Source organism: Rhinolophus sinicus, chromosome 1 (genome assembly GCF_057876585.1).
Source record: "Rhinolophus sinicus isolate RSI-liver-muscle chromosome 1, RSI-T2T, whole genome shotgun sequence".
Lineage (NCBI taxonomy): Eukaryota > Metazoa > Chordata > Mammalia > Chiroptera > Rhinolophidae > Rhinolophus > Rhinolophus sinicus.
Genome location: NC_142501.1, coordinates 118,251,122 through 118,278,554, shown reverse-complemented (window position 1 = coordinate 118,278,554; position 27,433 = coordinate 118,251,122). Strand labels below are relative to the sequence as shown.

Here is a 27,433-nt window from a genome sequence, read left to right as displayed (position 1 = left end):
GTTAATGAGAATTAGGAGTGCGGAGGGGAAAACCAGTTGGTGATACGTCCGAGCCAGGTGGGAACCCTGACCAAGCTGTGACTGGTGGGCATGGTAGATGTCCAGTGGGGGGTCCGTCACCCTCTGGGGCCCTGGGGTTGTGAGATCCTGCCCCCCAGGGCAGGGCAAATGTCCTGCTTCTCACAGCTTTCTCGGGAGGGACTCTGAAGAGTCTGAGCACTGAGAGGCGCACGAAGGCCCCTGGAGGGTGGGATGTGAATGTCGGAGGTCAGGTAGGCCAAACTCTTGTCACATGTGGAGTCCCTGCCACGGCATCTCTGTCCTGACTGTCACCTGGCCTCCCCGTGACTACCTGCAGTGACCGGGAACTCCCTGCCTCAGCACGTTCACTGTAGGCTGCATGTGCTTTTCAGAACATTCCCTCAGGATCCAACCTCACCAGGCCAGTGCCGTGTCAACCTTCTTCTGTGACATGAGGCAACAATCTGAAAACTAAAGTGCACCCAGCTCCATGGGTGGCAGGCAGCCCTGGTTGGTTTGGTTTCTCTCCCAGGTAGGACTGTGTCACGGGCACCATAGCATTTTATTTCTGTTGTTTCTTGGTGGTCTGAAAAAACACAAATAAGCATATTTTGTGCCCCCTCGCCCCCCCAGTCAGGGACCACTGTATCCTCAGTGGCCCCGATATATCTTTAATTGCTCTAGAAAGATGATTCCTTTCTCACATTGGGCTTGTATTTTTCATATCTGTTCAAAGCCCATTTGCTTGTAATCCTAAAGCGATTGTCAACCAGAGCACTTCTGTTCCCCAGGGACATTTGGCAACCTGGAGAGATTTTGGTTGCCACCTCTGGTGTGGGGGTGCTACTGGTATCTAATGGGTCAGGACCAGGGACGATGCTAAATGTCCTGCAGGGACAGGAGAGCCCCCCTCACCTCAGCAGACAATTATCTGGTCAAAAATGTATTTGCACTGGGATGGAGAAACTCTGATCTAAAGGAACCAGGAGCTCCAGCCATCTGGTAAGTAGTACCATGTAATGCTGACCAGCGCTGTTGACAAGTTTTGGCTCCGGCATGAAGCTTTATTAGTACAAGAAAGATGCAAGAGTTTTAATGTCATCAGCAGAAGAGCTCCCGCGTTTGTATTTGTCTTCCCAGTTTGTCCAGAAGAGTTAGAGTAAACTCAGGGTTTGCCGTAGGAAGGATTCATTGAGAATCAGTTGGCGGGGGCCTTGTAACAGGATGCTGGTGGCGCTGCAGTCTGCATGCTTTAGCCCACAAATGTCCCCATGAAGTGGGGGATTCATTCAAACCCTAAATAGGGACTGATTTTTTTTTAAGTCCTCTGGGTTTTTTAATATTATGTCCAACTTCTTGCTAGTAAACCAAGGAGGTGTAGGTTGTTTGTTGTTACCTGCCATTGAGTGGCCTCTGACTCCTGGCGACCCTGTGAATGCAGAATGTCCCCAGTGTCCTGTCCTCAGCTGCCCTGCTCGGCTCCTGTAGACTCATGCCTGTGGCTTCTGTTATGGAGTCGATCCATCATAAGTGTTACCTCCAATTAAAAGAGAAGCTGAGGAGTCAGGACCAAGAGTTTGAAAAGGCTTGGCTTCTTCAAGCTTATTTATAAGGCTTTCAGAAAGCATTTGCTTTCCATTGTTTACGTAGAATTCTAAATCTGGTGTATCGTTTGTTGGTAAGAGTTTTGTTTCATGGCTTTTGTTTGTAGGGGAGGCAAGAAAAAAACTTTGGAAGAAAATACTGTGAGCTTTTTTCTTTTACACATTGTCTCGGGAAGGCATGAGGGCTCCCAATGTCGGTTTTGATGTGTAATAGCATAACAGACATAAGCATTGAATAATTTCCCCCCCACCGCCACCCTTTCGGGGCGGAACCCATGCTGAGAGAGGACGCGGAAGAGCTTGTCAGCCATGGCTGCAGCTAATTAGATGAGCTCCATTGCTTCCCTGGACGGCTTCCAGACACACACCCTGTCACATTTGCCACCAGTGTCTGTCAGTTCAGATCCCTTCTTACCCCATTCCTCTGACTCAGACCAACCCAAATTTGAGAATGGACAAAATAAACATTTCTGGGGCGCTCACTCTGTGCCAGGTGGGGGGTAGTAGCATGGAAACAGGAAGCAGACATTCTTCAGGGGCATAAAAGGTAGGGTTGGGGGGGACCCCTGGCCCACAATGAAAGGAACTCCATGAAATACAGTGGTAGTATCCCCGTGGTATAGACAGTGAACTGAATTCCTCACCAGCTGGTGAATTTTTCACTCTTCCCCTGCCCCCACCCCCACCTGCTTGTAAGCATAATTATTGAACGGCTATTTTTACTTTTAAATGAACATGGCAAACCTAGCATCAGTGAGCTCTTGTTAAGTAACGGTGGACCCACTGGAGTTTGAAGGTGTTCTAGAAATCCTCCTTTGGTGGTGCCATGATTCAAGTGAATGCTCTCCCCGCCACCCACCCACCCAATTTCCTTTTATTGTGAGCCTTACGGAAACCCAAAGCAGGCCAGCGGCCTGATGGCAATGCCACTGGGCACGTGTGCTCTCTGAAGAGTGACCGCGCGCTCTGCCCTGCTAGCAGCACCCGGCCCCCTGCGCCCTGGGCCCTTTCATTCCTGGCTTAAATCATCACGGTGCTCGGAATTGTTCCCTCTGGAGACCTGCTCTGAACCGCCCCCGCCCATGATGGCACTGCAGCTCTCATGCTAAAGCTTGTCTTCTGATCCTCTCCCATGGAACATGACAGTTTTCTCTGTGATGGCCGAATTAATTATCAGGGAACGGTTTGCTGGCAGACAGTTGGGTGCTAATTATGATTGGAACCTTTGAGGCCCGTAATCCCAAATCTGTTGATGTCTGTTGTTGTTGGTAAAAGTGAAAAAACATAAAATATGAGAGGAATTTTTTGTTTGTTTGTTTTGAACAACTGGAAGCAACGCAGATTAGATTAGGCCAGGAAACTTGGATTGTGTTAAATCGTGATCTGGGTTCAAGCTACTCAATTTCTGGTTGTGGGGAAAGGGATTGAATAAGTCCTTAATTAATCGTTACTTTCCAATATAGAAGGGATTTCGTTTGCATAGTTCAATGCAAAGCAGAGAACCGGCATTCATTACATTGGAGGTGACATTTGCGGATGTGTTCTCAGAATTTCTAAGTTTGATTATCCGATTGGACTTCGTGCTGTGTCCCAGGTTCGTGAAATCCTTCTAGCCGTTTCTTCCTGGGAAGAATTGTTTTCAATTAAATGCATCATGACCACTGGAGAAAGAATCATGAAACGCACCTGTAATGTGGGGCCATGGTGTGAACAAAGCTGCCCGGCCCACAAAGGGACGATTTGGGAGTCGGCCGCGCTAATACTGGCTTTGGCTGGCCTTTCATTCTGCCCCTCCACGGCTACTTAATGAGGTGGCGAGAGGCAGGCAGGTGGGTACTTCCTGGAGCTGTGTGACACAAGAGGGGGGTGCTCTCACTGGTGCTCGTTGGGGGCAAACATGGCTGACGGGCCCTTGATCATTAGAATGGATGATAAAATCTATTGAGATAGCATCAAAAAAAGTAGGAAGGGGACCCAGTATTAGTGGGGAAAGCAGAAATGTCGGGAAAGTAAGGACAGGAAACTTCCTATGCATTTCATGTAGGTATGCGAATGGGCTGGCTTTCTTTAGCAAGGTTTATGATATGATCCAGGCAATGTGCCAACTGTACATTCTAGAAAAATCTTGAATGACTAAGTAAACAGAAGGCGCCCATGAGGACTTTGGGGGGATTCCATGGATTTTTTGAAAGTAGGTTTTTTTCCTCAAAGTAAGTTCAGTGATTCATTGTTTTTTTTTGTTAAATTAGGTGGCTGATGTAAAATAAAAATATGAAAAGTAAATGTGTCTAATTAATGGTGCATCTCAGATAAGACTGTGGGGCAGAAGCATAAAGTTCCCTATAGGTTTTACTTGGGGACGCTGCAGTGTAGTGAGTCTCCACGCATGAGCTGTTTCTCAGGGGGGAATTAATAGAGGCAAAGACAGGGGAATAGAAATAAACTGCAGTGTTCTGTGGCAGAACAGCCTGTGGCTGAGGACGCAGTTCTCTTCGAAGGGGCTGTTGTAAAGTCCCTGAACTTTTTCTCCAATTACACTTTGGTTGAATTCCGTGATAACATTTTCTTGCTTCCAAGGTCCGAATGCAAGACAAGACGAATGAGAAGTTTACAGAAACATACTTATGAAATCTCATGTCTCTTGGTCTTTTCCAACTTCTTGATCATTTTAATTCTCACCATGTAGCAATTCAGTGACCTCCCTTCTTCCTCTCATGAGCCAGAGAGGAAAGCCCTCTGTGTATAAAGACACTCAGAGCCTCTCGTCTGTCCTAGTTCTGCTCAAGAGAAGCTGGGCTGTGGCAGAGCCCCGCTTGGTCCGGCAGAGACTGGGAGCTCTGCTCTGCTGGCAGGGGTGAGGAGGGCAGGGGCCGTGCCACCCGTAAGAGCATCTGGTGCATTCACGAGTTTCCCTGTTCATTGCTTCACACGCTCGTTCACTCCCTCACTGGTTCCCAGAAACTTACTGAGTGTCATCGAGTGCCAGGAACAACAAACCCACCACTGTGAAGAAGACATGTCCTGTCCGGATGCAGTTCTCGGCGGTGCATTAGACCTGCAGACCTACTCGGCACGTCCCTTTTATGAATGGACACAAGAATCATAACTTTGCACTCCCTCGTTTTCGACGGTTAGAAAACCACATACTGACACCAGCAGTTTAATCAGATGGGTGTCTCTGGATTCCGTCAGTTTTTGAGAGCTTCTGTGTGACTTTGGTGGAGTGATGCAGTCAGTCTGAAAAAAGCCTGGATGGGGGGGAGGATGCAGTGTTCTCCTGCAGGTTTTGAACAAGCTTCTGCCACTGACCACCTCTGTCATTTTTGCCAACTCGTGTGCCCCAGCCAAGGCCTAATTTATCATTTGTAAAGTAAGATTTAAACAAAGTGAGTTTATTTAGGTCATCCTAATTTTTTAAATCTATGCTTTTTACTTTAATGGGTACCCACCCCCCCAGTGATTTTAAAGTTTAATCCAATCTTATTGTTACTAAAATGGAGAAGAAAACACAACCAAACTCACCCCTGCCCCCGCCATTTGGGACAAAAATGAAAATACCATGTGAGCTGCCCTAGGTCAGAGGCAGTATTTCAATAATAAAAACTGCCGTCTACTGAGCAATTGCAGTGTGTTCAACCTACAAACATGATCTCATTTAACACAACAACCTTAGGAGGGAGGTTCCCTTATTACCCTTGTAATACATCATAATGAATGTATGTCCCCATTGTACAGGCGCAGAAATTAGGACTCAGAGAAATTAACTTTTCCAAGTTGATACATCACTGAATGTGAAGATGAGGTTTGAATCCAGATCTTCTATGTAATGGAAAGAACCCTTCCAGTAGTGTTGTTCTTCTCATCAGCTTTCCAGCCACAGCAGCTGTCACAAAGGAGAGGTCCATTGCCTGCATGGTGGTGGGTGAGAAAAAATCAAAATAATTGAATGCGATCGTTTCGCAGGCGTGAACTCAGGAAGCCCTTTCCATTTCCCATGATTGACTATTTTGTGCCACAAGACAAAGAGGATGCAGTGTTCTCATTGCCAGTGATAAACCTTCACTAATGAAAATGATGATGCAACCCTCTGGCCCCTGGTACTCAGTCAAGTCCAGTCTTCTGAGCCGGCGGCATTGGCATCTCCTGGTAACTGGTCAGCAGTCAGGACCTCAGGCCCACCCAGACCCACTGAATCAGAATCTATATGTGCACAGCATGCAGAGGTTTGGGGAGCATGTCCTATATGGCGGGTCCCCAGGGGAACCCTGTGCTGCTGGGCTTCGTGACCACGATGTTGGTGACATTGTGACCAAGGGTGAAGGTGGCCAGAATGGGACGTACAGGGGGAATGAGAAAGACCTGCCCGTGAGAGACGCTGTAGAAGAAGGTCCTTCCCATGGACCTTGCTTTTGATTACAGAGTTGAAGAAGAAATGGTTTTTATTCCTCTGGGGCGGAAAAATCGTTCTAGATTGTTTGGGAGTTCAAACAGTAAAATGCAATTAGTAAAAAAGTAAGAATTGATAAAAAGAGAGAAGGTGAATGAAAACTTAATTATAAACCAGATTTCTCAAGGTTTTCATTTGGAGCTAACTGCAGGACACCTTGCTTCTTTTCCAATAAAAATTCACATTTCCTATAAAACAACTCCAAATCGAAAAGTCATACGTGTCGTATAAAATAATTACTCGTATTTGTTGTTAAGAAATACACAGTATTCAGCAACAGACTCCTTTCCTGCCTGTCTCATACGGCTATTTCTTAAATGCACAAAATTTTATATAACATAGACTACAAAATGTAAAATTTCTTGGTTTATTCTAACTACTAAGTGAAAATTGAAGCTTAGCTCATTTAGAGGGAGTTAAATTATGTGTTCAGTGAAGTTTTTAGGGTTTATTTTGGAAAAAATATTATGTAAAAAACAAATGGATTATAACATGAGTCGATTCTACTGTGAAATGTGAGAATGTAAGTGTATTAATACATGTGTGTACATAATGTGTTCTGATATGGAGGAAGATTATTACTAACTCTGATTTTGTAACGTGTTGATATTAATATTTTACAGAAGGTTAAACAAAGGATTTCCAATCCTCCCCATTCTAACTTCTTGGATCTTGTTCTCCAAACTGCTAATTAATGTAAAGTCAGCTTCATATATTGAGATGTTTAATCAATTGGCAGATTGCTATCAATAAATATGTGTCTTAAGTGGTTTGTAATAGACAGGCTAATGAAGCATCCTCGGTGAGTGTCAGAGCTATTGGGAAAAATCTCTCTTCCTTCTGGGCGTCGTGCCATACGTCATTAGTCTCCCTGTGATGGCGAGAAACATGCCCTTCATCCGTCTCACCTCTGAATGGAGGATCTGGAGAACCAGCAAGTGAACTTCATTTTATGCTCGTGGTTAGTCAGGCCCTGTGAGGTGGAAAAGATGGTCATTAGTAACGTGACTGATAGTGATAGTAACTAATGTTTCTTGAGCAGTTCCTACGTGCTAGCTCTGTGCTCAGTGCTCTAATTTCAGTTCCCTCATTCAGTCTTCACACCAGCCCTCTGAGAAAGGGCACTGTTTCTCAAACCTCTCAGATCCTTTATGTAACTAACGTTTGTGTCATGCCACTACCACTCTGAAACAGATTGCGTAGAAAACATGACCTGCTCCACGTGTAATTCTTTTTTTAAAAAAAAAAGTCATTCTAATTCTCCAACTATAACATAGTGGAGAAATAAAAGGGATACGGTTTACTGTTGAATATATTCAAGATACAAATGCTTTCTCCTGGCCACACTAGAGAATGAGAAGTAGTAGTCAAACGTTGGCATCTGTGCATAGACATCCTGTCTGTGAATTTGACAGCTCTAACTGAAGACTGATAGAGATGTGATGTACTAGTTCCTCAAAAATGATAAATGGTCTCAGTGTCAGTGGCATGATTCTCCGAAATGGCGAACAGTTCTTAGTAAAGTTGCAAAAACAAAATACAGTTCCACCTCGATTTGCATGAAAATCGCATTGCTGGAATAGCCAGTATACATGGATACTGGACAGAAGTCGTGTTCATACTTCGGGCAGATTGAGTTCCCGGGCTGCAACGCACACCTGCAATGTCCAGTGGGCACTGAGAAGTCGTGTCCCCTAGGAAACATCTCCATGTTGGAGGTCTGTCCTGCTTATCGAAAGACAGGACATCCCAAACCTTCATCCAGTAAATGCCAGTAGAACCCCCAATCATTACGAAAACCATAAACATCTCCCAGATTTTCAGAAAGTCTACAAGGAAGCGTTGCAATCCTATGAGGAAGAGTAGTGTGGTTTTTCTTGTCTGTCTTTCACATGTGGCACCTGAAGCTTCGGTAATTTTCCCAAAGGCACACAGCCAGGAAGCAGTGGCTGTAACTCCAAAATCCCTGTGTCTCATCCACTGCTCCATCGTCCCTCAGGCATCAAGACAGGCCAGCATCACTACGTTAAAACACGTGCAGGCTCGATGGGTCATTTCTTGGAACTGTGTTCGTAAGAGGAAAAGGATTTCTTGAAATTTATTGAAAACCCCATTGCTTGCCATCTACTGTGTCTGGATGCTTCGCATGTTATCTAATGGTCACAGCAATCCTGCAGTGTAGTTTGTTTTTATTTCCTCTGCATAAAATCAGGAAGCTTGAGTCTGGGCCTCTTCCCAGGCCTGTGAGAAGCAGAACTGGGTTTCAAATTAATTGAAACCCATCACTTTAAAGCTGAAGATCTTATTCCCGCTCCCGAGAGCTGAAATGTGCCCTCAGGAGCAGCGTGTGTGTAACCTGTTGATACCTCACCCACCTCTCCTTGATTTCCTGTTACTTTCTCCTGACCTGATCAGCAGGGTGACCCAGTAATTTATTAACCAAACGAGGACACTTGTGAGAGTGAACGTGGACATGGTTGCACCAGGAAGGGTCACTCAGGACCTTGAAGAAGGGAGCCCTCACCAGCGCATCAGTGATGCTCATTCGCGGAGCCAGACAAGTGCTACACACTTCCCAGCACAACACACTGGGTACTGGGCTCTCCCTGACACACTGCTGTTCCCGGGGTCTGTGTGACCATCTTGAAAGGGCCATGAGCTGTTGTCTTTGGAGATCCTTTCCAGTTTAAAAATTGCACACCCCACCCATTCCAAGAGCACGTGAGGCCCGGACCGGCAAGCGTTGAGTGTTGCATCTCGGGGCCCCATGAGAGCTGACGGGTGGCAGGCCTGGTGGGGACACACTGGGCCCCCAGGGAACAGAAGCCCTTTGTAGGTGGAGACCAGGAGAGAGGGCCTGCTTTCTGCATCAAACCTCGGCCACCTCCTCTCAGACAGAGGCACGAGGAAGCTTCCTTCAGCTGATCTGTAAAGTTTATACCAAAGGAGTAGAAGTGACTGATTACGCCTGAATGTCCCATCCTCCTGCACTTGTCTTTGTTTATTATATTAATAGATACTATGCGACTAATGTTCCCATCTGGCAGGGCCGAGAAGAGGGCATAAAAATGAAGTTGTGGTTACAGCTCTTAAATACTAATGAAGACGATACCTACTTGGCACGGAGGGAAGGTGGGTCTTTATTTGAGAGTTCTTAATTAAGAACAGCCAAGTGACTAATATTAATTAGGAAGTCAGCTGTATCCTTCAATTTTGTGGGATATGTCTTCTGACGAACCTGTGAAGGGAGTACGTCTGCGCCTCTTTTAATCAGTCAGCCCGTGAGCAGTTACCTATTACGGATACTTTGTGTGACGGGACCAGGCTCTGCGGACAGATTTATAAGGCACTGCCGCTGCCGTCAGGGTCTCCACCTAATCACGGACACACCCGCGCAGAGAGCCCACCTCTCAGGACAGGCCGTGGGTGGCATCAGCAGTGTGACAGGAGGGTGGCAGTGCGGTGGGCGGGAGTCTTTCCAAACTACACAGGTGCTGTCCCTCTGCCAGGGTCACAGGAGCCAGCCGTCACCGGTGATGGCAGGGTGGCGTGTCCCCAGGTGTGGTGAGATGGACGAAAGGCTGAGGAGCCCCCGCCTCAGCAGCCTGGCAAGTTGGAAATCAGAGGAAGGAACAGTGACCATGGGCAGAAGTTGTGGGGCTGACTAGAGCTGGGCTCAGAAGGGGAGGGACGCGATTTCTAATGGATGGTGATGCATGGACAGTCCACAGAGGTGCAAGGAAAGGGAGCAGGCCAGTCTTACCAGAAAGGGAAGGAAGGGGCATCCGGCTGGCAGGCCCAGCCGGCTCCTCAGTGCCGCCCTTGCCCACCCCCGCCCCCCAGCTGGTGCATGAGTGATTCTGTTGCTTATACCTCCACACACGTGTTTTTGAACATGGGAATTTTTGCGTAATGTCTTTGTGCTGGACATGGTGCAGTAATCATATGCCAAATATATTTTTAAATTTAATCTACGTTAACATATTTCCCATCATTTTCTTAAGCCTCGATATTCAATAGCAACATGTATCAACCCATGATTTATAGTGTTTTCCAGTTTCCCTGGTGTGAACACGCCTCCCATGGCCAATTCCAAACTGCCAACACGATGGCATTGAAAGTGAAGCTGGGAGTCGTTGCCAGTGGTACAGACGCCAGTATATTCCATTTCTGGCATACCGATCCAGTCGCTGCAAATAACCTCACGAACATAGACAATAATAAAATGTGTAATGATAAGAAGGTGAGAAGTTCTTGTTCGTTTTCTAAACAGGTTAATGCGGGTATAACTATCGCACAATCAACAGCACAAAAATCAAACCAGAACATGGCGTCCTGTAGGGACTTCGTTCCCTCAGCTAGAGGTGGTGGCCGTGGCTGAAGCAGGGACTCGATACGCTCAGCTCCTTAATAAAATGGTGCCGAGGACGAGGGGCTCCCTGTGAAGCACCTCCAAACCCCTGTCCACGTTCCCGTGTTCTAATCTCTTGATGCGCTCACATCCACTGGATTCCAGTTCCTTGAATCGCTGGCAGCGGAAGACAGATTCTATGAAGATTGAGTTGTAATGTACTTTCTTATGACTTTGCCTGATGTAGAGCATTAATGTTCGCTTTTTTTCTTTTTTTTCTTTTTAAAGTTCAAATTGCTTTTCAATTTATAGTTCTCTCTTAATTTCATCCCTAGAAACTCAGATTGCTGAATTGTACCTTTGGATTGACAGTTGTGTTAGATCACCTGGTGCAGTGCTGTGGCTCTTCTCCTGCAGAGGGGCCTGAACCCAGACGTCTGCAACTCTCCATGTTCCCTCAGACTTTCCAGGGTAGCGATTCCGTCAAATGATCCAAGGAAAGCAGAGCGCTAGGTGAAGACTGCTTAACTTTGAGCCTGAGGCGTGGTTATTCACAAGGGCTTATATATCACAGACACAGGCTCATCTTAGGGAGCTATTTCATGTGCACTTCTGCCCTCGTGCTCTGCCACTGAACTCTTTCTTCTCACATCTATTCTACCTGAGTGCTGATTTTCAGTCAGGTTGCACTTGTGTGTGTGCGTGTAAACTCTCTCTAGCCCTCATTTATACACAGCCCCTTTTTTCAATAAATCCAGACATCCTGAAGTCTTGATTCCCAACTCAAACACTTTTTCACTGAGGCTTTTCTGGAACCCTGTCTGCTGTTGTAAAGTCCTAATCAGTTGCCATCCTTGGAACTGTGGCTCTAAAATGCTTGAATGTTATGACAAGCGCAGTTCCCTTCAGAGAAAAAGAAACCTTTGAACCAGTGGACCTGTGCTTTTCTGTTCTTTTTTGTAACCTAGAGAATTTTACTGACTTCATGTTATCATCAGCCTTGATTGAATCTGTTAAATAGCTACATGTGAGAGGAATCTATACAAAAGACAAAATAAGTATGGAAACACTGTTCATGGAGAGTGATTTTGCCGTATCCAGAGAGCACCTTTGTTGTTATAAGGTTTAATATTTTTCCTGAAATCAATTCACATCCTCAAATTAAAAAAGAAAAAAAGTATGGCAGTATTCCAAGTCATAAATTAGCATCACGTGCAATTAAAAAATACATGCATAGTAATTAAAATTTAAAGCTTGCATCTGTGCATGCACAGCCACCTCACAGAACCTCTGGAAAACATTGCGTCGAGAGGATGTTATACCAAAGGGGGCTGAGGGAAAGAGACCCGTTTCTCCCTGGTTTTAATATTCATCGAGGACCTCAAGTTGCATTTTACTTGTGAGTTTTGTTTACACGAGGGTTTTTCAGCCTCAGCACTGTTGGTCTTTTTGGCCCAGTAATTATTTGTTGTTGGAGACGGTCCTCTGTGTACTAGGATGTTTAGCAGCATCCCCCGCCCATAACCCCTAGATGCGGGTAGCACACCCCCAGGTGTGACAATCGAAGATGTGTCTAGACATTGTCAAAATGGCCCCTGATGGAGGGCAAAATGGTGCCTGGTTGAGAGCCGCCGTGTAATACGTCAGTATGTTGCTTTTACTGTTGTTGTCTTAAGTTGTTACTTTGTTACATGTGCACATTTAAAATACAGGTGAGTCTTGAACAGCAGGTATTTGAACTGCACGGGTCCACTTATATGTGAAATATTTTCCTTAAATACTGTAAATGTATTTTCCTTACGATTTTTTTAATAACATTTTGTTTTCTCCAGTTTATTTCATTGTCAACTGTTAATGTTATTGTTAAGGCTTCCAATTAATAGTAGGCTATTAGGGCTATTAGTAGTTAAGTTTGGGGGGAGTTAAAAATTACATGTGTATTTTTGACTGCGGGATTCAGCTCTCCTAATGTCCATGTTCTTCAGTGGTGAACTATATGCTGCAAGTTTTGAGACCATGTTTTAGCATTTTTGACTATGCTTAAAACTCACTTGTTATAGGAAAATAGAAGTGGCCCTGGCCCCTCCTGAGACCTTCTCAGCTCACACCGAGTCGCTTCACTATCGAGGCAAGTTAGCTCTACCGACTGGTGGTCAGCTCCCAAGGGATGTCCTTGGTAAATGAAAGACGGGATCTTTCCTGCCCTCCTCATGTGTTTCTGGCTTATATGCAGATAGGCTTCATTTTGCAAAAATCCTTTGAGAAATGACTTCAGCATTAGCCACTATTTTCATCAGTGGAGACCTACCTTTTTGTGAGATACTGCTTTAAATGTGTTACTTTTTTAATTCTCACTAAAGTCTAATTATGCTGGTTAATATCATCCCTGTTTCTTCCCCTCTCCCCCAGTGATAAAAACTGAGGCTTAAATAGATTCAGTGACTTGGTTAAAACCACAGTGCTGAAATTGTTCCTCTGTTAAAGCAGAATATTGGAAGTAGTCTGTCCCCAAATAAATGTTTCCATTCATTACAAAATGCAGGTTAGATTCATTGGTAGCCAGTCCATAATTTTGTTTATGATTGTGGCAAATAGTGCTATACCTTTCGTTTAAAATTAACACAGCTAATTATAAAATTATGAACTATGATCATTACTGCTTAAAAAAAAAGTATTTGGGATGTACGCTTGAAAGAAATTTGACAAAATACTAGCCGATGTTATGTTTAAGTGGGAGACGTCTGAATTTCTAAATGTATTGAAATATACTTCTATTTCTTTTAAAAATGAAATTTGTAAGTAAGAAATGAAGGACCATGCAGTTCAGATTACTGCCACAGTTCCTTATAGTTCTAGCTAAGAATGTCCGTATTCTGTACATGCACAGATGTGCATGGCGTGTGTCTGGAGTCAGCAGCCTTTTAGAGGTGATGTGATTTCTGCCACACCTTTGGGCGGACGTCGGCCTGCTAGCTCCTGTTGAAGGAAGGAAACACACAAGATACTTCCTCGGGATACCCAGCCAAAATTACAAGTACTGATGGAAGCAGGCGGTGGGTCTGCTGCCTCTGGGTTTTTGTTGTTGTTGTTGTTGTTTTTTAATTCAGATGCCCCTGGGGTGAAATTAGGCTTTACCTACAATAAGAAAGGGCAAGGAATTTGCTGCATGCCTGGATTGGTTGGCTCTTAGTGACAGCGGTTATTCATGTTGCTGTCACCAAGGGGTACTTGATCGTGGACCACGTCACCATCACCTTTTTCACTAGTGACGACTCAGACCTGGAGCCGGGTTGGCAGACTGAAGTGAACACACGGTGTGCTGTCATGTGAGCCGAGGAGGTACTTGTTTGCCCGCAGAAGGCACAGAACAGGTTTTAAACCACTTGAGTGTTATCTCCCAGGATGCTATTTTTACTTAAACATCCTTCCATTTATGCCTTTCCATTCATGCTTGATGTCTCAGTACTTCCTAACAGACAGAGGTGCGTTGAGGGGAGTGTTGGGGTTACAGTTGTAAACCTTGTGGTCCAGATTTGCTGAGTCCCTGACATTTCATCCTCATAAGCACTCTGTTAGGTGGCGGGGAGCGAGCCCATCTTCCGTATGCGGAAAAGGAGGCTCAGACAGGTGGTGGTGCCGGCCGCTTCTATGCTTCTGTGCTGTGAAGTGTTCCTTAGTGATTCCTCTTGCGTATGCAGTGACTGTTGTACCATTTTAGGGAGCTTTCTTTTTAGGGGTGTATCGTTCTTGTCAAATGGATGGCTGTTTCTTCATTTAATATCTGCTAAAAGTTTCTGATGCTTTTTACTTGTTGGCTGCTTTCACACTGTAATGATGAGCGGGGAAAAGGCGGAGGAGGGACACAGGCTAGAGTGGGGCTAATGAATCTATTTATTTAGTAATGTCTAATCAACTTATTTAGCAATATGCAATAGTAAAAGACACAGGCAATGAATAGAATGTGCTAATGACAGAAAGTAAATGTGGTTAAGACTAAACTATATACATTGATACCAATGTCATGTCAAAGGAGTATACATACATTTAAGTTTAAGAGATCCCAAGGCATGTTTACTATTGATCAAAAATCGCTTGGGTAAATACACAAATAACATGAGTAAGGAGTATCCAAAAGCAGTAATAAGCTCTATAGGACAGCAGCTATTACAGTAGATGCCACAAGCTCACCAAACCGGGGGAGAACAGCACTGGAAAAGTTATGAATCAAAACCTTGCCAGGTCTGTAGCTGAGAGAAACTCAGGCATCTCCCACACCCGCTGCTTGTTAGTTCCCAAGATGCTGCTGCTGTTGGCATTGTTGTTGTTGTTGGAAGTTAGGAAGTTAGCAAGTCTTCTGATACCACAAGCTGCAAGTTACATACAAGTTCCCAAAGATGCTAGAATGATGACAATTCACCAACAAAAGAAGTCTCTGCTGTCCGTTGAGGCAAGTTCCGATCTCTTACTCTGAAACAATCCAATACTGAAAAGCAGTCCTGAAACAGCAAATCTTCTGAATAGCAATTTCTTGAAACAGCAATCAATCCATCAGTCCACCTGAGGTCTGTCTTATATATCTCTTTTGATGCACCCCACAGTCAAGTTTTATGTTCCTGCCTCCCCCTCTCAAGGAAAAATGGCCAGTTCCAGGAGGGTCCGGCAGTTACTGATATGAATGTTGCCCATCCGGCCAAAGGGCCAATTTATCCGGATAAGCAATATCTACTGTTCTTGCTTGGGACCATCAGCCCAAGTCCTTCCAAAGCCTGGCAACGTGCCTGTCACGCCGTCCTGATATAACTTAGCTACTTCTTCACTTCATCTGCTGATATGGATGAAGCAGACAGAACAAAGGAAATTCTCTCAACTCTGATCAAGAATTTCTTTAACCCTAAGCTAACCATCGCCTCACAACACAGACAGAACAACAAACATCATTTCATATCTCCCTACTCGAGAGAATGAGACCAAACAGAAAACCTCATGTCATGTCTCCCCTGCTCGGGAGAATGAGACCAAAGGGGGACTTTACTTACTCAACCCCTGATCACAGCACAGAAATCACCTCACATGCAGGAACAGATAAAAGCTAATAGACAAGGGTAAGGGGGTGGGGGTGGGAGATGAGGGTAAGGGGGATCAAATATATGGTGATGGAAGGAGAACTGACTCTGGGTGGTGAACACACAATGGAATTTATAGATGATGTAATACAGAATCGTACACCTGAAATCTATGTAATTTTACTAACAATTGTCACCCCAATAAATTCAATTAAAAAAAATAAAAGCTAATAGACAAAAGCTCACATCCACCAACGAAGACAAATTTTCCTTAACATCTACCTTACACACACCTAATTTGAAACTGAGATTTTGGTGAACTGACTACTCAGCATGATTATTTCCTTTCTGTACAAGGGGACTCGGTTTATCCATTTTGTCCTTGTTCATGATAATAGGTGCAGATGGTATATATCAGCTTTAAAGGAATCGCCCTCCTTGCCCATAGTTCTGACATGTTTCTGGACTTGACTCTATGCCCACTCTCCCCACAACTGCAAAATTCCCAAGAAATATGACCTGGTGTGAGATTATTCTATATCTGTTTACATACATGTGATCTTCACATCCATCCATAGTTGGTCTGCTCCGCTCACCGGGAAGCACTGTGTCATGTGTGGGCGGGGGGGGGGGAATAATAATGCTGTTTTTAAAGAGCTATAGGTATTGTAATAAAAGTTTCTTCTCAGCTTTTCTCCGATGTATATCAGGAGAAAAGTACAGTAACAGAGAATATGGCGTTACTACAGCACGCCTGTCTGAATACATTTCAGCTCATCCAGCTAGATTTCCCTGAAAAGGCAGCGTTCCCAGCCAAGTCTGCCCTAAAAACCACCCCCAGGGTGACAAGCCCAGACCTTTGGTGCCTGCCGTGGCCATTTTCTTATCCTTAATATTTTCAATTATTCTCTGACACGATGGCAGACAGAATCGGAACGAATGGCCTTAATGAAATGTAATGACGCCCAGTGTTAGATGGGGATGGACTGCAGCCTCAGACCCAGCGAGGAAGAATGGGAAAGCCTGCAAGTGGCCGTGGTCAGAAAGCCAGCCACTGCGGTCTCGGAGCCTTTGTGCTGTGACCTGAGGTGCAGCAGTGACGTATTCTCCCCGAGGACTCAACCTGCTCATAAGCAATTCCAAGCACACGGAGCACACAGGCATATGGAAACTCCACGCTCAAGCTTAATATACAACATGCAAAATGAATTTTTCATATTGGGATTTAAAAAAATGGAAAAATTCCAGCTTTCCCTCACTCATGTGCCTTTTGGACTTAGTGCCCTTCAAAGCAGCTGGAGGGGGAGTGACTGTAATGTAAGCAGAGTGGTGTTTGCAAGTGAGAACTGTAGGAGAGGCAGTGATGATTTGGGAAGCATTATTCTGGGCGTCGAGTAGAACAAAGAGTCATTACTGAAGGAAAAAATAACCAGAAGCACGCTGATAATACCCTCTCGGATTTGGGCCTAGAGAACCATACTATACATTGATTGGAAGATAAATAGAGAGAAAAATAGCAAATTAAGAGGACAGATAAGCAGGGGGTGCCCGCTGGCATGGGCCGGGGAGAACACATAACCAGCGTCTGATGCATTTCCTGAAGATTCAGTGTGTTTGCAAATCGCTCCATTGCATCTTAGCGGAATCTAATCTGAGTAACGAAGAGCTGACTAGCACACATAGTTGGTTGAATTCCCTCAGTACTCCTGAAATATAACAGAACAAGGAACAGTATAATGAAAAATAACAGAGAGAGTAGCTAGGGGCTTAACTTATGATCAGTGTTCATTACGACAAATGACACTTTCACTGCAGCGTTACCATAAAGATTATTGACTGTTACGTAATGTGGTTCCCTTCTGAATAGATTTGAGAGCAGCTTAACATGTGAATGGGAGAGCTGAAGCGAAAGGAGAACGGAAGATGGACTTGCTAGCCTTCCTCATTTTTGTCCTTAGCACGAGTGAGCTGCCCATTCAGAACCCTGGACAGAGCAAAGCGTTTGCACCTTCTTCCCAGAAGACTTGCCCCGCTGCCCTTTGTCTGATCAGCACCGCTGTGTATTATAGTCGACAAAGACCAGGCTCAGAATGGGACTAAACTTTTTGTGTGTTTTTTTTTTATTTATTTTTCTAATTACAGTTGACATACAATATTATATTAGTTTTAAGTGTACAACATAGTGATGAGACATTTATATACGTTACAGATGATCACCTTGGGTAAGGAAAGTGAACGTGTTGGTAGTTTTTATTGCCAAGGCTCTCACCGTATGTTCTCTGCCACTTGCTATTTTCCTCAAGCATACATGTTACAATATATATATATATACACACACACACACACGTGCATACATATAAAGATATGTATTATATATAGATAGATAGATAGATAGATAGATAGATAGATAGATAGATAGATAGATAGATAGATATATCTTTTGGGAAAGAAGCTGTGTTTTGTGTAAAACTTTTCTCTCAGAGCCATAAGGCATTTTGCAACTCTGTGGCTTTAACCAGTTTATAATGGACGACCCCAGTTCAGAGCACAGTGTGTAATAAATAGCCTTGGTGGACTGAGTAGCTGTTTGGTACCTGCTAATAACCACTTCATGTGGTTTCATCCTCCTAATGATCCTAGGACGTATGTACCATTGTTAACAGTTCCATTTTTGAGATGAAAAATATGTTCAGAGAGGTTAGGTAAGTTCTCCAAGGTTACCCAGCTGCAAAGTATTATAGATGAACTTTAAAACCAGGTCTCTCCAACAGTTTGCCAGACATTTTAACTTCCACACAGGCACTGAGCATGGAGAGAGATTTATATTCTCTGTCTCTATCTCCCTCCTTTCCTCTTTCCCCTCCCCACTACCACTCCCCCCCCCACCCCCTCCAGGCTGGAATTTGAAATCAAGCAAATGAGGGCTTGGTCTTTTACATTTGCTGTGAGATCCTGCAAAAGTGACCTAACCTCTCTTAACAGTGGTTGTAATAAAAAATAAAAAGTTTATGTTTAATGTGTGACCAGACACGGTGATCAGCTCTTTATGTGATGTCCTCATTCAGTCCTCACAACTGTAAGCAGGATGGGCATGATTATAATTCCTATTTTACAGATTGAAAAACTGAGGCTTAGAGCAGTCCAGGCTGACCAGCCAGTAATCACAAGTCATACCCGCTGTGCTCCGTGAGGAAAGTTCCCAAGTCAACTCTCTCTGTACAGTGGCCCCCATGAGAGAGGCTCCCTGGCGACATGGGCCACAGGTGAAGCAGCAGCCCTCATTGACGTGGGACCCCAACAAGCCTGATGGGCGAGGGGCTGTGTCTTGGCTAGGAAAGAAGCAGTAGCTTTTGGGGAACAAGTCAGTGTTCGTCACAAGAATAATGAAGACATCTGTGGGAGCTCAATAGTAGATGGTCTTTGCATCGCACTCTTCCTTTAGTTTTCAATTTCGTATTTCTGAGTTTTGTGGAAAAAAATACCTCGACAAGAACTGGAGAATTGAGAAATACTGTTAGCCCTTATATAGCTAGCATATTTAATACTTGTCCCCTCTCTCTTCTAAGAACCTTGTTCTCCCTCTTATAAAAGCCGGATTGCGACGTCCTGCCTTGCGGCCACCTGCAGTGAGATTCTGCAGCCGCCCTGAAGCCCACCCCCCAGACTCTCGGGTCCAGCCATCAGAGATGGACTGGGGATGGAGCAGGGTGGAGTGCCAGAGTCTAGATTCAGTATTTGCCGCTTCAGAAGGAGCACAGCTGGGTGAGAAAGCCCAGTTTGCCTGGGAAGTGACAAAAGTCATGAAGGACGTGGCCTGTAGCTGCTGCTTCTGGAGCCCCTCCTGATGAAGCCTCGGGCTTGTGCTCTCTGGCCAGCTTCAAGCTGAGCAACTTGGGCTCTTAAAGTGGTCTTTATGTTCTCTTGCTTTGGAGAAAGAGGGACTGACTACTTTTCTCCAACCAAGTAGTGTTCATGGACTTTAGGAGTCATATGTATTGGCCTGAAGACTTTTCCAGGCTCAAACTCAGAACTGTTATAAACAATGAAAGGTATTGGAAGAACCTCTAGGCACATGAGATTATTTTTTTTAAATTACATGATATATATATATAGATATATATATATATATATATATATATATATATATATATATTCATCCTTCCTTTTATAAAGCATTAAAAGTAACCAAGTGCCAAGAGAGGGTCCATCAGCTTTGCAAATGCCTTTCATCTAAGTACAAGAGGATGGCTTGGTTCCACTATATTCAAATGGTCTCTGTGTTAACACTGTATGGTGACTGCAAATGACACGTGGCCCTTGAATACGAGCTTGTCTGATTGGGATGTGCTATAAAAGTAAAACACCAGATTTCAGAGACACTCAGTACAAAAAAAAAAAAAATCATTGAATTTATATGGCATGTTTGCTAAATCATTTATCTTGAATCATTTATCTAAAATCAGTCATTAATCTTTATATTGATTACATGTTGAAATGATCATTTTTTGGATATATAGGGTTAAATAAAATATACTATTAAAGTTCATTTCATCTATGTCTTCTTGCTTCGTAAATGTAGCTACTGGAAAATTTAAAGTTACGTTGGTGGGTCTCATTTTGGACGGAGCTATTCTATAGACATGTGCAAGTAGAGAGCATGTCTCTATACATTGGAAGTACTAACGTGTTTAAAAATAAGATTTAAAAAATAGCTTCCTGAAATATTTATGAGGGGAGAAATTAAATCACTGTAGATATTCAATACAGCAGGCACTACTTACGAAGAGGGGCTTGCTTTACCATTCCCAGGAAAATATGTGGGGCAGAAATCTTTTTAATAGCCATTCAGGGGAGAATATTGTTCCGTGAGAATGTAGGCCCGTTGGAGTCCACTGTTACGGAACATGGTGTGTTAATATTAGAGATAACGGTTCTCTCTGTGATTTTTCCCCACATGTCATTACATCGGCCCCCTGGTGACCACAGCCACTGGACGTACTGGAAACCCTAACAGAAGGGCAGCCCGGCCTGGTCCTCTGCCACCTCAGCCTCACGCTTTTCACCTCACTGTTACTATCTGTATTTAGAATGCTCTGACACTTTCCAGGAGTGTTTTGTGGGTGAGATTCCTAGATGAAACGCTTGAGATTCTTGGATGAAAGGTCTGTTGTGACAGGCTTTAGCTCTTCTCTCCCCGCCCACAGCCACAGTTTTGCTCTGAGTCGACAAAGCCTGTTAGGGGCATCAGAGAACGAAGGCTTGAGCCCCGAGACAGCATTATACCCTCCTCTTACTGCATTCCCCAGGTCCCCACCCAGACTGATTGCTGACGCACAAAATCCTCGTAGACCGTTTCGCAACTTTGAGCATAAACCACAAGTGTCTTAGTTTTTAAGCTTTTTGCACTTGAAGACCATAACTTTCTCTGTGATGCTTTAAACCGTTGATTTAAAAAAAAAACTAGGAAGAAATAGATGACATATAGTATTAAATCTGCTGAATATATCAGGGCTAAAAGAATTTTTTTTTAAATCCTTTATGCCTTTTTGGAGTATGTTTTTCCACAAAGTTCAGAAACATGCAAGTGAAACTAACATGAAGGGTGGGATCCAAAGGCTCGTCTACCATTGAGCTCTCGTAGATGTGTTCTCCATTGTTCTTTTGACAGTTGTGGGCTCCTTCCCAAATACCACGTTGTTTCTTTGCCCACAAAAGCCTGGCTCCTTTCCTACCGCCAGCCTCTCCTTACCACTGGCCAGCCGTTCAAAGCTTGGGATTAGAATGGACGGAAAGCACAAACCAACTCCATGCGCTGTGTTCTAGGGATACGAGTTGGCACTGACACCCACCTAGTACGAGTCGCATGGTGTCAGTAGATGGATGCTTTCTGGTTTTGATTCCTAAGGATTTTTTGTTTTTTGTTTTTAATCTCTTTGTTCTGTCTAGAAGTGAAATGTGAGCCACCTTACAGAAAATCCATGCACAGGGAGGAGGGACAAAATGATACAGTGCTGTCTAAAATCTCAGGCATCATGCCATAATCAGACCAGAACATACAAGGAACCTTAGAGATGCATCCCCTGTCAGGTTTCATTTAACATCATTTTGCTTAAGGGTAAATGAGTTGGCATAAACAAAGTGCTACACAAGTTTCATATGTAAAGTGCACAAGTTCCATCCATATGCCCGGCTCTGACCAGGTTGCAGCATTGCGCTGAGTGTACGTGGTGCAGTCTGACAGAGCGCCTGACCAATTGCAAGGCGAGTGGCAGCACACATGCCAGCTCCCGCCCGTGTTGAAGTCCACATGTCCCGTCATCTGTCTAGAGTCACTCAGATTGTGGATGAATTCCAGAGTGTGCTGAGTCCCAAATCAGTGTTATGTGCTCAGCATTCTGGAACCTATAGGTTTGTACTTAAATTTAAAAAGATGTCTAGCTTTCCATTGATCCGCCCATGAGCCACCTGCCATGGTCAAATCATCAAGTCACCTGGGCTGAGAGAAACTGAGAGGAAAGGACAGTCCCAGGAGCAGAGGGTCTACATTGTTAGCCATACAGAGGAGGAGGAGATGGAGTAATACCTCTGTATTTTACCACCTGTCCTTGTCTGAGAAACAGAGAAAGAGTAAAGGCATCTCTATTTAGGCACTCGTCTTTCTAGTTCTGTCACACTAACTCTGTATTTGTGACATCATCATATCTAGAGCCACAGGATAAATGTGCACCCCTCAGGTAGCTTGCGTAAAGTTTAAATGACTCAATAGATGGAAAATGTCACAGAAGCTTCGTGTGGAAATGCTAATGTCTAGTCAGTAGTGCGTGAGTTTTGCTCTTGTGTCCACTAGCTTAGTAACTTCAGAGGTTGTGATCAAACTTGAGCTGTTCATGAAGGAACCACATGTGGCCGGAAAGACTCTTGTCTTTTCATGGTAATAAAAATTCATTCTGATTTTTAATTTGTCCAAAGGAAAAGAAGAGAAAAATAAACCCACTGCTTTTATAATGTTCATTTTAACTTAATTCTCTTTTATAAGCAATTACTATCTTCTGCTAGTTCTTACTAATATCACGTATGACTAATATTCAGTAAAAACCCATTGTACCTTCAAGGAATTTCATGGAAAGCCCTGCTCACAGTACCATGCAAGAGAATCTCCATGAAAGGATGACAGCCAGGGCTCCCAAGCAGCCTCACAAAATGGTGCCATGATACATTCACTGCTCCCAGTCTCACCCTCAGCCTTCCAGCCTCTGACCCCTGCAGAAACAGGAAACCACATAAGAAACTGAAGTAGGAACCAGAATTCCACAGCAGAGCATGGCCGCCCCAAAGATTTAGAACAGCTTGTATTCTTTTAGGAGCTAACTCTAGATGGGAAACATACATAATCAATTGATAAGCATGGAATTGAGGCTGTCGGGAAATGTTCCTTGGCTAAGATATTCTTTCAATCCACCAGTAAATATGTATTGGGGGACTCGTGTGTGGCAGGCACTGGAAAAAACAAAACGATTAAGACAGTCCCTGTTTCAGAGGCACTAATGATCCAGTTGGGAAGACATTCACATAATTGGGTACTTTCAATACCTCCTAGTAAGTGCAGTGATGCACACTTTTATTGAGTCGGTCAACAAACGTTCATTGCGTGCCCGTGGCATACCAATGAAAGAACACTAAACAAGACAGGCAAGGTTCCTGTGCTCTGAGCGTTAGCCTTCTATTCAGGAAAGCAGGAAACAACAAGTAATCAAAGAAATGAAATGGTGTGAAAGAAACGAACATAGTCCAAGACATATTGTGGGCAAAAAAGACCTCTCTTAGGAATTTATTCTTTGAAGTAGACCAGAGTGATGGGTCAGTCAGGACTCGGCATTCCTTTGATTGCGAGAGACACAGAGCCCAAGAGGAGTGGGGATTACTTTATACTAAAAGTAATCCAGGGGTACAGTAGACTTCTGGTGTGGCATGATGCAGGGGCTCAGTGTCATTGGACCCCATCTCTCTCCATCTTTGAGTTCTGCTTTGTCTGTGCTGGTTTCTCACGGGCGGGCTCTTCTCACACATGTCAACATGGCTGCCAGCAGATCTGGGCTCCTAATTCAACTAAAACAGAAAAGAAAGGACTTTTCCTCCCAACAGTTTGAGCTAAGGTCCCAGGTCTTTGTGTGGTTGGCTCAAACAGGCCATAGGCTCAGGTGTGAACCAGTTACTGTGCCAATAAAGGGAAAGGTTTGAGACTGAGTCGTGTTTTGACACTGAAGCTGGGACAGCATAGCCAGATTGGAGTCCAGGAGATTGCCTTGAATTCCTATGAAAGGTATTTAACCTCTCTGCGCATCTGTTTCCCACCTGTGAAATGGAGAAGGTAACAGCGTCTATCTCAGGAAGACCTGGAGAAGAATATTCCAGACAGAGTGAATAGCAGCAAGTGCAAACCTCAGAAGCGGGCAGGGCCTCACTTGTTTGTCCATGTGCTGGGGATTGGGAATGTGGAGGGTAGTGTGGAGGAGGGGAGAGAGCTGGCAAGAAGCTGGACCCTGCAGGCGTGGGTCAGCGTTTTAGTGGTTGGGGTGGCGCCATGTTTGTTTTCTCTGCTTCCTCTTGGAGACACGGCCCTGTCAGGGCGTCCACAGAACACCCAGCCTGGGTCCTCACTGCCTTTCTCTGGAGGATGCTTATATTCCCACTGCCAGCATTTACCCCCTGCATTGCTAACCAATAGCAACACCTCTGATGAACAGATTTTCTCTCTGGCTTTGTAAATAAATACCCCTGATCAGTCAAGTCTTGCTTGCCGAAGACTTGTGCTGGTGTTATTTGGGGTAACTTTTTATGTTGCCGCTTTGATCCATTTCGTGTTATTACCATTTAACACCTAGAGGACGATCTTACTGACTTTAAATTCAAGTTTTAGGTAATGTCTCTCTCTCGCCCCAACTGTCATAATCTCTCCATCCAGGTCTGTATTGGCAGGATGTGAAATTTAAAGCAGGTTATACAATATCGACAAAAGCAATAATTTGTGATTATATAGTATTAACGTCCAGCTGTCCATTTTAAGGGATCTATTTAGCTTTTGAGAGCCAAATTCAAGTGAGTGAATTTTAAACTAGCGTTGTTGTAGGAATAATTTTTGAAGGGCATAAATGCAAATATAAAAATAATTTCTCCCTCGCATTTATGGGTAGGTTTGTATATCTGTATGTGTGTTACAAATACATACAAATGTATATGGTTGGATATGTTTTTTCTTTTTAAATCTCTACAAACACAGGTATTATATTATAAAATAATTATTTCTGTAAATAATGTTCTCCAATACTCCAGGTATGAAATCTATTAAAGAAATAGCTTGTTTGGGAAACTTAGAAAAGCCCATAGCCTTGTTTTCTTTTGCCTTTTTAGTTTACTTTGCAAACTGCAACATTTAGCACTTTGCAGTTTAATTTAGAAGGATTACCTCTTTTCTTAAATGCTTAAGCAAGGAAGCAAGTTGCGGTTATTGATTTTTCTCTGCATGTATTCCGTGAAAGCTGTATTTGCGCCTTCCCTGGGGACCACACCCCTGAACTGCATGCTTGCTGGTGACAGCTCGGACCTCTGATACATAACCAAAGACCTCGCCTAATATCCTTGCAACTGCTCGGGGAATTTTTATTAAGTAAAAGCATCATTAGAGTAGACAGCATGATGAAGTTTAATGAGCATCTTTTGTGCATGAGATTGTTAGTTTTGCTCTGCTAGAATCCTCATTTCTCCCCTCCAGTGGGGCCGATAGTGAGCCTAGAATGGATGGGGTATTTTAAAATCTGCCTTACATTTTATATTTTCACATAGCTTAATATCTGTCCTGAGCTGGCTACAAATTCTTCTTGGCTGTTGATATGGGTGCCATTGGCACATGTGTGTTCATATATTTTTTCATACTGTGTGTTGGAGGCGGAGAGCAGTGAAGGTTATAATAAGAAATGTGAATGTGAGACACACTATTTGTGAATTGCATGGAACCATCTCTTGGAGGTTTGATCTCCAAAAATCATTGCCTTTTGAATTAATCAGACTTCTCATGTGAATATGGTACCTGCTAATTTTTTTTTTCCCTTAAAGACTTATCATTTTATGTGCTAAGGTTCTGGCAGCAGCCCTCATAGCTGCTAGATAGGATAAATAAAGGTATTACAAAGGCTTACTAATAATCTCGGCTTCACACTGTCCACACGTTTATTTAGGAGATTTTAAATTTAGTATTTTACCGTCAGATAACAGATTATAAACAAAATGATCTTTCTCCATTCTCGTCGCTGGCCATATACTTAGATTTTACAGTTGGCTCTTTTCTTGGTCTGTATAGGGACTTTCCATGGAAACACCCAAAACAACAGGAGGGCGGCAGATGACATGAGCAAATGACTTAAGAACAGCATATTGTACCTTTCATATACCTGGCGTTCTGAAACACAATATTTACACAGCATGCAATGTGCTTCTCGCCGTGCCTTGAGTATATGGGAAGCGAAAGAAGTGAAGTCTGCAGTCCCCACCCTCAAAAACATGTGCGTCTTATTGAGAAGACAAAACGGAGACATCGAAAGAGATAGGAGACAAGCTGAGTTGGTGCATTAAGAGTTTGGACTTTGGGAATAATTGCCTGGGTTTGACCCACGCCTATTTTGCTAAGCCTCAGTTTCCTCATTTGAAAACAGATGATAAAAGCCCCTACTTGATTGGATTGCTGTGACAATGCATGTTGAATGAATGGCAGCCATAACTGTCATGTGTTGCCATCAAGGTTTTCTGCTGGTACTTGGAAATAACAAGCCAAGAGCAGGAATCACTTCCTGTATCATAAGGACTTATTGGTAAAATCCTGATAAATCCCACAGTATTTTGTGAAGGCAGAAATCAAGGAGGTGACAGTGCTGTGAAAAGCTGAGAAACGTGGATGAGATCTGAATTGCAGAAAGGACCCAGGCAGGCATTCCAGGTGATAGTAACACAGATGAGCACAAAACAGGCCAAGCAGAGTGCTGGCTGGCAGGGAGGCTGATTCTAGCCCTCAGATTGATTTAGCGCTTGTATTTTTCACAGCACTTCAGTGAACTGATGTCAGTCTGATTGTCAGAAGTACCTGCAAAGGCAGATCGTCCCATTTGCCAGTTAAGATAGCAGATACTCTGAAAGAGATGTGGCACCAAGGTTACTCCGTGAATGGGTGGCAGGAGTAGTGAACAGAGATGAGGTTGGGTAAGTTAAGCGTGAAGTGGCATGTTCTGTGGCTGCTCTGTGCCACACACCAGGCTGGGTATTTGATCCACTGGGCAGTGGAAGCTGTTTTCCATTCATACACCAAGGACAGATTGTTCCGTCACTTGTGCGTAGGACGCACTAGAGGAGGGAATGGCTTGGCAACAGGGAGACCAAAGAAGGACGCATTGTAGTAATCTAGTGTCCATGTGATAGCGTAGGAGAAAATGAGAACGGATAGTCGTAGCATGATGAAAAGAAGAGTACACGCCATGAAGTGATTAATCGCTTAGTTATGAACCTTTTGAGAGCTGATGAAAGCTGTGTTCCCTTCTGCTGAAAAATACACATACAGTTTTTCTCAGAGTTTCGAACACTTCCCAGGTCCAAAGCTAAGAATGTCTGTTGTAGAGGAAGTATCAATCAAGCTTGATTCATGTGGTGACCGAAAAAAAAAGGCAGATGTCAGAATAACTTCATTTGTGATCCCGAATGAAGGTCTGGAGATGGAGAGGGACAGCCCTGTGCGCGTTGGGGTAAGGGACCGCCATGTGATTCGGTTGGTTTCAGAGCTGTGTCCCAGTGAGAACAAGGCACCGCAGGGGTTGAAGATGGCGGTGACATGGAGGGCTGCTCAGAGATAATGACTGAAGCTATAAAATTAGATGATCGTTCTCGGGAGACGATGCAAAGGGATCAC

The 27,433-nt window shown here is 44.0% G+C and overlaps 1 protein-coding gene across 2 annotated transcripts in view; it reads left to right on the top strand.

Annotated features, from left to right (window-relative positions):
* Window positions 1-27,433, top strand: part of RSU1 (Ras suppressor protein 1) — a 171,507-nt gene that overhangs the window by 137,024 nt on the left and 7,050 nt on the right. Inside the window, exon 9 of one of the 2 annotated variants that reach the window (XM_019746076.2) lies at window positions 17,354-17,372. The exons of the other annotated variant lie outside the window; for it this stretch is intronic. Within the exon in view, the coding sequence (XP_019601635.2) occupies window position 17,354 (1 nt within the window). The 3' untranslated portion in view covers window positions 17,355-17,372. Of the gene's footprint in view, window positions 1-17,353; window positions 17,373-27,433 lie in introns of those variants that run through there. 2 annotated transcript variants of the gene reach the window in all.